This window comes from Quercus robur, chromosome 5 (genome assembly GCF_932294415.1).
Source record: "Quercus robur chromosome 5, dhQueRobu3.1, whole genome shotgun sequence".
Classification (NCBI taxonomy): Eukaryota; Viridiplantae; Streptophyta; class Magnoliopsida; order Fagales; family Fagaceae; genus Quercus; species Quercus robur.
Genome location: NC_065538.1, coordinates 19,818,986 through 19,828,969, shown reverse-complemented (window position 1 = coordinate 19,828,969; position 9,984 = coordinate 19,818,986). Strand labels below are relative to the sequence as shown.

General features: G+C 33.3%; 1 protein-coding gene across 4 annotated transcripts; it reads right to left on the bottom strand.

Annotated features, from left to right (window-relative positions):
• Window positions 1-369: 369 nt before the first annotated feature.
• Window positions 370-8,256, bottom strand: LOC126725428 (probable inactive nicotinamidase At3g16190). Of its 4 annotated transcripts, none has more exons than XM_050430168.1 (5): window positions 7,997-8,253; window positions 7,778-7,891; window positions 5,679-5,913; window positions 5,461-5,577; window positions 370-422 (listed from the first exon to the last, which is right to left on the bottom strand). In XM_050430168.1, exons 1-5 carry the CDS (start codon window positions 8,042-8,044, stop codon window positions 385-387), a joined length of 552 nt encoding a protein of 183 aa, XP_050286125.1. In that variant the 5' UTR covers window positions 8,045-8,253; the 3' UTR covers window positions 370-384. The 4 variants fall into 4 exon arrangements, with proteins under 4 accessions (XP_050286125.1, XP_050286124.1, XP_050286126.1 ...); XM_050430167.1 differs by lacking the exon at window positions 370-422 and adding an exon at window positions 2,970-3,224 and having other exon boundaries at window positions 7,997-8,249; XM_050430169.1 differs by lacking the exon at window positions 370-422 and adding an exon at window positions 3,314-4,314 and having other exon boundaries at window positions 7,997-8,252.
• Between the last annotated feature and the right edge of the window lie 1,728 nt (window positions 8,257-9,984).

Sequence of the window (9,984 nt, the reverse complement as noted above, 5' to 3'; positions counted from 1 at the left end):
CCAAGTGACAAATTATCTTTGGCATAATTGAGAGCAAGAGGGTCAGTTTTGTACTAGAGATTGTACCAGTTTGACCAATGGAACGATATATTTTGGTACCGGTCAATATTGGTGTACTATTTCGGATTTACCGTTATTTTATATATATATATATATATATATATATACATACCAGTATGGTACATACCAGCCGATTCGGTCAGCATTGATACGATATCGACTACCTTAAATGAGAGCCCCACCCCAGAAAGAAATTTGCAGTGGTACAGATTAGTAGGTAAATCCACAATAGAGAGAAGTAGACAACTTTCAATCAGAATTGTAGCAGTGACTTCCCTGCTCCCACCCCCATAGGCTCTTTGTGTCCATTGAATGAAAATGTGCTTATTGAATAAAAAAATGTCTATTAATTGGAAAAGTACCTATCAAATAAAAAAGTGTCAATTAAAAAAAAAAAGAAAATACACAATTGTTCGGTGTTTTTAAAATGTATACATGGCATTAATTTATGTAGACACATGGCGTAATGAGAAGCGATCAACAAAAAGTCAAATGTTTCGACTATTAGTTATTATATAGATATATAGATTATATAGATATATAGATTAAAGTCAATGCTGAAAGAAAATTCCATTAGATTCTAAATTATATTCCAATTATTGTCTAATTGTCACGGGTCCTACCTAAGGGTTTTTTTTTTTTTTTTTTTTTTTGGATCTAGGTGACTCAATGTTGTGCAAAAGACAAAGAATCTAATATAAATAAACCATTAAAATCCCAATAAAAAAATAAGAAAGTGTAAACTCATGTATATATAAAAATAAATAAAAACTAAAATTAAAAATTAAAAGAGAGAGAGTAAAACTTATCTATGACTTGAAAATTTTCTAACTCTTACACTAAGTATAATTTGAACTCATATACGTGTATAATTGTAATTGTTTTTAATTGTACCATATATATGCATGGGTTATATGCTAGTTAGCTATTAATAACTGAGAAGTCTATTTTTTCTTGGCTTAATTCAGTGAAAAGTTTGTTTGTATTTTGTTTTCTTTTTAATGTATCTTTCTAGAACTTAATTGTATTTGGGGTAGATGAACTTGAGCCTCTCCCTCAACTTTGGAAAGCTACATGAATCAGAGATATCTCGACTTAGAGGCAACCTAGCTAGCCCGTGACATCCATGTGGCAATTGATCTGAATGAGAGTGTTGACTATGTACCTTGTGATCACCACACAACCTTAGGGTGAGTCCAGTTTGTGAGTTGCACAATCTCTGTACTTATTTGCCTATGCCGAGGGGTGAGGGGGATGATCAATTGATCTGGAGATTGACTACATCTGGTGTTTTTGATGTGCACTCTTTTTATAAGCTATTAGCTAGTTCCACCACTAATGCCTTTCCTTGGGAGGGTATATGGCATACTAAGGTGCCTAGACGGGTGTCTATCTTCTTATGGATAGCAGCTAATGATGGGATACTCACCATTGATAACCTTATTAAGAAAGGTCAGTTTTTGGTTAATAGGTGTTGTTTGTGTTGTTGCGATGGGGAATTAGTGGATCACCTTCTTCTTCATTGTAAATTCTCTCATGCCTTATGGTGTGAAGTTTTTACAGTGTTTGGGATTCAATGGGTAATGCCAAGGTCAGTGAAATCTTTTTTCTTTATATGGAGAAACTGGTTTGGAAAGCATCTTTCTATCATTTGGAACATGGTCCCGGCATGTTTAATGTGGTTAGTTTGGCGAGAACGTAATACCCGCATTTTTGAAGACAAGGCGAGAACATTGGAACATTTAAAATATTTACTTTTTCGTACTCTGTTTTTTTGGGCTCGTATTTGGGGGTGTACGAATTGTACTATTGTAGCTGATTTTTTAGTTTCTATTCCTTTAGATCTTGATCTTCTTGTATTTGTTTCTTTGTTCAAAGTGTTCACCATCGTGAGCATGATGTTCAATTTTTTTTCAATAAAAGTCTTATTACTTATCACCAAAAACAAAAAAAAAAAAAAAGACTTGGAGGGTTTATGTTCATCCATGTATTGCAATTATACATTCTAATGGAGATTTCCGACAGGTGGTCGGGGGAGAGGTTTTTAAGCCCAGTACTCGAGTGGTTGGGGGAGATTCCCAACTATTCATTCTTCTTTTTTCTTTTTCTTTTTTTTTCTTTTTTTTTTTTTTTAATTAGAGATAGGATTTTACTCTAACCTAATCTAAGAGTATGTGTTTGAAACTCAATCTTGAATCCCAATTCTTACTCCTCCACACCTCACAACAAGCACTTATATTTATAAAGTGACCATCACACTCAAAGTGCGCGATAGCAGAAAGCAAAAGCCCAGAGAGAAAAACCTTTTTTTTTTTGGGTGATAATTCCATAGTTAGGTACTACATTAACCAGTACCAGTAAGTTAGGTACTACATTAAGTTCTATGTGGACATTGTTATTGCCGACGGTCCATGGTGGGCAAGAGATACCCTTGATTCCTTGAAGTTAAGGGTATTATTCATAAGCAGCAGCTATTACCTAGTAGAAGTACATCAGGGATCACTCATTTAAAAAAACACACACAACACACATATAAAATCAGGGGTTTCAGTTTTGAGGAAATTTTGGGCCTTTGTATAAGACCTATGGATAAGGCCCCCTCATGTGAGAGGGAGTACTGAGTCCATCTGATGGATCAAATAATTTGTAATTGGGCCTTGGTGTGAGACTTATGGGTATGAGAGGGAGGACGAGTCCATATTTGATGGACCTAGTAATTTCTGTTGGACTTAAAATGAAAACATTACAAACAATATGAACAATCTCTTCTACTTATTAATGAAACTGGATTTTAATAACATGACATCAGATAGGTATCTTCAGATTTGTGGGGAAAAAAAAAAATATTATGAAATGAACCTTCTCCTTGTTTTAATGAAGAGGATCCTTATTTAGGGAAAGGAGGAACATGATAGGGAATTAATTTGCTTTTATTCCACTATCTGAAACTACTGAAATGTGAAACATCACAAAATGGTATCATTCAATAAGTAAAGAGGCATCACCATACAAAAACATAAGTACAAAATACAATCACACATGGAACTTCAGGCAGAGTGCACTTGATCTATGATTTTCTAGCCAGATAGATCATGCATCGGACTCGCACCATTGCTGTAATGTTGGGGTCAAAACTCCGATATTTTTCATGTCAAAAATGTTGGCTGGTTCATTAGATGTAGTCCATGTCAGTTGGGGGTAGTGTATTAGAAAGCTAAAATCTTTGAAGGTAAGTATATTTAAATGAGAAATGAAAGTGCAAGAAATTTATATATTAAAAATAAGTAACATCAGTATATCACATGCTGCTTCTGCCTGCTAGACCAAATACAACAGTCATCAAGCAAGTGGTAACATCTGTACCAAATATATCTGAAAGCGCAGAAAGTAAAAACTTCACGAGAACTGATGGCCCACTACAGCACTACCATCACGCTAAAAGGGGGTCCTAAATAAATGTCTACGCCAACATTAACCAAGAGAACTTCATATCTTATTCAAGATCTTTCAGATCAACTTCTCAACAAATTGTTCGTTATCTTCAGTAATCATGTATAGAATAACGGTCAAGAATATCATGTTGCTAGACATGGAACTAGTGCTACAACCTACAAGTTTATGTTGGAGAAATTTAATAGTGCTAAAACTGCTTCATAGGGTTTGTCCTTTTGACACTGTTAGCATTTGGAATCTTTTGGTCTTGTTTCTAGAATATGTTGGTTATCTTAGCTAATAAAGATCCCAATTTGAACATACATTGTAAACTCTGTATTGAACAGGATCCAGTTTTAAAATCTCTATAGCCTCTCAATTTGATGTTCCCTTTATTTCAGCTTCCTCACTCTGCAGCAGCATGATTTTTATCCAACTTCATTGAAACCATCCAATTCAACTTTTACAATTTTCTCCTACCACACCCCTCCACCAACCTTCTTCCTTTCCTTGTTCTCTCTCTATCAAATGGTTGACATGAAAGATCTGTAGTTTTCAATTGGCAATCTCTAGAAATTTTTCTCTCAAAATAGGATACTGAAACATATAACCCGATTAGTTTTGCTTTTCTTCTGCAACACATATTTGTGCATGCCTTGATCACTTCTATTTACTATTAGAGATTTAGCTTTCACTACCTGGCTTCAGTTTCCGTTTTACAGCTTCCTGCTTGCCTTTCTCTTTGACAGAGAATTCACATTCTCTCAAAGCCTCACAGGTGCAAGTTAGGTGATGTTAGCTGCTTACAGCTTCAATCCTGACCTTCACATTAGTAATCACTAATTGCGAACCCGCTCATCTACAAGGCCCTTCTACATTTTGGGCAGCTAAATACATTATAAAGCTCTCTTAGTTACACATCAATACCTCACATGATGTCTATACAGTGTTGGATATATCTGTACATCATGCCCCAAGTTTTATATGGAATAGCACATTATTTAAATGCAAAGCCCTCTGCATGTTAATGTCTTATGCTAAGCAGGTGTCCATAATTTCAAGAAATTGAACAAATGACAATGTGTTGAAAGCTTTCAAACAATGCATTGATATTTTCCCATCATTTCTCTGTATTTCTATGAGATCATAGAAGTTCAATATATCATTTATACTCCAGTTAAATCAAGCATCAATGAACAACTTTCTTCATACAAACATACTGCAAAAAAGTGAATCGTTACATCAAGAAAAGTTTGTTTGTCCCTAGGAGACATGCTTGAGTGGTAATCCTCCTAGTGGTTTTCTTTCACCTGATGTGGCGCATAGTATAAACAAGTGGCCAAACACAAGTAGCCAGATCTTAATGTTTTTTTCAAAGCTCTACCTATTACAGTATAAACATATTCTGATGCTACTTAGGAACCATACTAATGGTTCAAAACCAAACAACAATATCAAGGGAGCAGTGCCAATTTCTTGAATTCATTCTAAAACCGTTCTATACATCTTGCAGCAAAGGTTTCATGTATAATAATCTTAGCCACATACCAGCAGAATATACAGTACAACCAACTTAACCCTCCTAGTGCAGGTAGTCTAAATTTTATATATCAGTAAATCATAAAATAGCTTTCCTTCTAATGCTATGGTTTGTCCCTTGGGAGCTTCAACAAACGAGAGCTTTTGGGGGAATCCTATTAGCCATAGTCCAAATCTCAATAAATTCATTCTTTAAAAAAAGGTGAGAGAAAGATTTCTATATCAAAGAAAAGAAAGATTGGTTACAAGATCATATAAGTTCATAGGAAGAAGACAAAAAACACTTAAATAATAATCAATATGTCTACATTACAATGTTTTGTTAATTACCTATTGCAATTAAGATCATCTTCTAAGATAGGAAACCAAAATATAAGTTTCTGCAAATTCAATAAATGAAAGAACATATTCTAATATTTGACTACTTACCAGCATGTATGTCAGGTGTAGCAGCAGCTGTGGCATCAAAAATAACAGTAACAGATTGATAATCCAATGCTACAGCGTCAAAGACAGTCTGCCTGATGCAATTTGGAGTTTGAACACCTGTAAACAGAGGTTCAAACTAGAAGCTGTAAATACAAACTAAACATGCAGCAGTATAGAACATCATCAAATAGGTTCTCAAGATTCTAATAGATACAAACCAGTGATAATTAAATTATTAATCCCAGCTCCCTGAAGTAAAGAATGAAGGTGTGTAGCAAAGAAAGCACTAAAGCGAGTTTTCACCAATTTATAATCCCCTTCTTTAATCACCAGACCATCAACCAGTTCCGCACCCACACTTCCCTTAACAGTTGGACCCACTTTCCCAGTATTATACAAGTGTTGGCGGAAGAGTTCAACATCTCTCCCTAGTGGGTCATGCTCACGAACAACCTAATGGCATTGAGATTTTTAAGGAGGGACAATATATATATATATATATATATATAAAGAAATATTCACAATCACAAACGTTTTTCCTAGTTCAATAAATTAAAATGGCTAATTTAAGTACTCTACATTTAAGGTTACTTTCCCAAGGTAAAATAATATGCTCCACCAAAATTTAAAAATAAATAAAATAACGATACAAGGAAACCATAATCCCCTATTATTGTAGCAACAATTTCTATATTATTGAACTCATCAAAAATTTAAAACTGGAAATTTTCTCAATTGATAAAAAGATGAGGAAGAGTTTCTTGAGATGGTTTGATCATCTCCAGAGAAGAGTGTTTAATGCACTGGTAAGAAAGAGTGAGTTGATTCATGTCTAGGGGAACAAAAAAAGGTAGAGAAAGACCAAACATATAATTAGTAGAAGTAGTAAAAAAGGACATGTTAATGAAGGAAGTAACAAAGATTATAACTTTGGATAAAATAGAATGGTGAAAAAGAACAAATGTGACCAACCTTGACCAATCTGTTGAAGATCCACATTCCACCCTAAAATTTGGGACTATGGCTTCTTGTTGTTGCTTCTTGGAATTTGTTCGTTTTGCACCAGGTAATGTGTTTTTCAAATATTGCCGGGCCTCTTATGAAATTTAAAGCGGGTAGAGGTGATTCTAATTTTCTTTGGTTTGATAATTGGTATATAGATGGGCCTTTGTATCAAAAGCATGAGCATAGAGTGGTGTATGATACTGGCAGCAAGTTAAATGCTAAGTTGACTGCATGATTCAAAATGGGCAATGGGCTCTGACCTTCAGCAAGGTCAGAGCAGCTTGTTAAAAATTCAAAGTAGCTTATTTGAAATCCAAATTTATGATGAGGATAATCAATTGATAGGGTTGCCTACTACAACTAATAGAAAGTTTAATTGCTTTGAGACATGGGAAGCTATTAGGAAGAATTGCGCTGTTGTTGATTCGTGGAAAGGTATTTGGTTCTCTGGTCACATTCCAAAGCATTCCTTTATCTCATGGATAGCCATCAAGGACAGATTGATCACAAGGTAGAATGGCTAAATGGGGTTATAAGGGTCACTGTGATATGAAGGTTGGAAGTTGGAGTCATGAAGTGAACTGGTTATCTATTCTGAAGGCTGGTAGTCCCATATTTGGAGAGATATGAATGCAAGAATTTGCAATGGGTGACTGAGTTGGAAGTGATTCAAGCAATTGTGCAGGATGTTCAAGGAAGAGTTAAAGTCAAGAAGAAATTCATAAACTCAATTCCGAATAGAACTTTTTTCTGTATTTGGAGAATTCCTTTGAATGTGTTTGTCAAGTACTGCTGTTGCTTAGTTCTGTGGGAGTTTGAACTTTGAATACTAGTTTGTAGGTAGGAGAGTTACAATTGTTTTTGTTGTTGTTTGTCAAGATTTCTTTCATAGAAATCTTATTAAACAAAAGAAAAGGAAAAAAAAAAAATGAAGATCCCTATATAATTGGTCTTGTACTCTAATTCTTACCAATTCTTTAGTTTCCAAAAGATGAAAAATCGAACTCATTTAAACCCAAAAAAATAGTTATTTTAAGCTTTTTGTTCATAAAAAAGGTCTAGAATTTCTCAATTCACAAGCAATGATTGAACATAAATTTTTAATCTGCTCAATACCCTTTTCCCTACATTTTCTTAGCAAACAAACAAACAGAGCTATGCCTATGCCTCAAATCAATCATTTACTTGTTAACAGTAGAATTTGAACGTATATATAATTTCCAAGGAAACAAACAAAACCCATAACTCATAAAAGCAAAATAAGCAGACAGTAACGGAGAAAGGTGAATAGAGAAAAGAAATGTATACAAACCCAAATAACTAGAATGCCACGCTGCCTAGCAACTTCAACGGCCTTGATTACATTAGGGACTATGGCTCTCCCTCCATTCACTAGCATCTGACCATCCTCATGTATAAAATCTTTCTACCAAAAATTAAAAAACAAACAAATAAATCTATAAATATAAAATCAAATTCAGAATTTTTTTTTTTTTTTTTTTTTGAGAGAGAGAGAGAGAGAGGACCCCACCTGCATGTCAATAACAAGTAGAGCAGTGTGTTTCCATTTATCTGCCATGTTTCAAAAACACAACAAAAAGGCTCAAAATTTTTTCTTTCCAAAGCCAAACAAAATTTGGAAGGAGAAAGTGGCAGATAGATAGGCTTTGCTTAGTTTAAAAATATGTAGTTTGTGTTGCAGTTTGTTTTATTTGTTTGAGTTTTGTGTCAGGTTCAGGCACGTTCGTATTTTTCTGAGTTCTGATATTGGGACCCTTTTTTTTTTTTGGTTTAATCAAACACTGACTACATCGACGATCGTCAAACTACTACACAGACAGAGACAGAACAGAACAAAGCCACATGTGAGATGGGACCCATTTTTTGATGTGTGTCGGAATTATGATTGACAACGTTTGCAGGGGCAGTGGATGGATGGTCAGGATGGATATGATTCATTTCTTCAGTTTTATTATGGCAACACAATTTTCCGTGACGTAACTGAAGGGCTGCGTTAATGAAGATCTTATTGCGGCGAATGTTGTAGTTAATTGTTTTTGCAATTTTTTTATAAAAATTAATTGACAGATAGTTTATTAGAGCAACTACATCAACTTTCAAAAAAACTACATCAACTTCTTACAAAAAATAAATATGCATTTTTGCATCACCAAAACAGCCAAAATTTCTATCTTGTAAAATAAAAATAAAAATAAAAAAAAAGATTTACTAACCACCCTCGTAACTAGGGGCTAAAACTTAGAGTATTTGTATCGGTATATGTATAATAGAAAAATGTGTCTAATTTACCTATTCAAGTTTCAAAATCACCCACATCAGTCAAGTTAAAATATGTAAATTTACAAAATTATTACAATAATTGTGTAAATATACACCGATACTGTAGCTACGTACATCATTATTTTTAAATATTTTTCTTATCTCTTGTCCCGTCAAATTCCTCTCTCTCTCTTTGTCTCTCCCTCTTCCTCTCTGAAAATAATAATAAACAAAGAATAAAAATTTATTATTTATATAAAATAGAATGAAGAGTAGATAATTTGATGTGTGTTTTTAAAAAGTGATAGTATAAATTAGAAAAAATAGGTTATTATGCTAAAATAAATAAGAATTTTTGCACAAACTGATGCAAATTCTTAGGAAGTCCAAATATTACTTTTTTACTCCTAAATTTACTTAAAGTTTTTAAAAAATAAATGGCTAGCCACCAAACTTCCTAAATATTATATTTTCCCTTAAATTTACTTTAAGTTTTCAAAAGATATGAAGTTGGCCCTCCTAAACTCTTCTTATTTCTTGTATGATACTTCTAATTCTTTATTTTGCATTCTCAACCCATTAAAATAATATCAGCCACTACTAAAACTAGAGAAAGAGATAGTAAATAAAAAAATCGAATTTTAATGTTTGCATGATGCTATTGTAACATCTATTTTTAGATGTTACTATAACATCCTTTATTGTTAGTTATAGTGATGCTTGTAGAGTTTTTTTGTTTTTGTTTTTATTTGTGTGCTACAGGACATTGCATTGTCTAATAGGAATGCTCTTATGATTAGCGCATAATAAAAATTGAGTCAATGATTGAGTCAACTGAAAGCGATGTTACTTTAATCATAAAAGACTATATCAACAATTGTAAAAAAATATTGTATCCTTAATATTTCTCTTAACACAATTGCTATTGGGAGGATAAGTAAGAGATAGAGAAGAAAGGAATTTTTTTTTAAAACTGAGTAAATAACACTCCTTTTTATTTGATTTTTTTTTTTTAAATGGGGTAAAATCATCTTTCTTAACTCTATAATTTAGAAGCATAACAAATTAAACTCTATAAATTTAAAACTAACAAATTAGGATAAGACTTAGATACAGTACTTAGGTGTTATTCAGTGGCATCTCTAGGAATTTTGTTCAGGGGGTTCCTTAGGAAGCATAAATTACACAATCTTATTTCTTTTTAACCTCTAGGTAATTAGGTTTGATTCAATATTGTTA

Bases quoted from the DNA above. Each gene is read 5' to 3' on its own strand.
- LOC126725428 (XM_050430166.1), bottom strand. From the start codon at position 8,044: ATGGCAGATAAATGGAAACACACTGCTCTACTTGTTATTGACATGCAG. The intron at 7,892-7,996 runs GTGGGGTCCTCT...AATTTTTGGTAG, and splicing joins TACTTGTTATTGACATGCAG to AAAGATTTTATACATGAGGA. The intron at 5,914-7,777 runs GTTTGTATACAT...CAATGCCATTAG, and splicing joins GTGGCATTCTAGTTATTTGG to GTTGTTCGTGAGCATGACCC.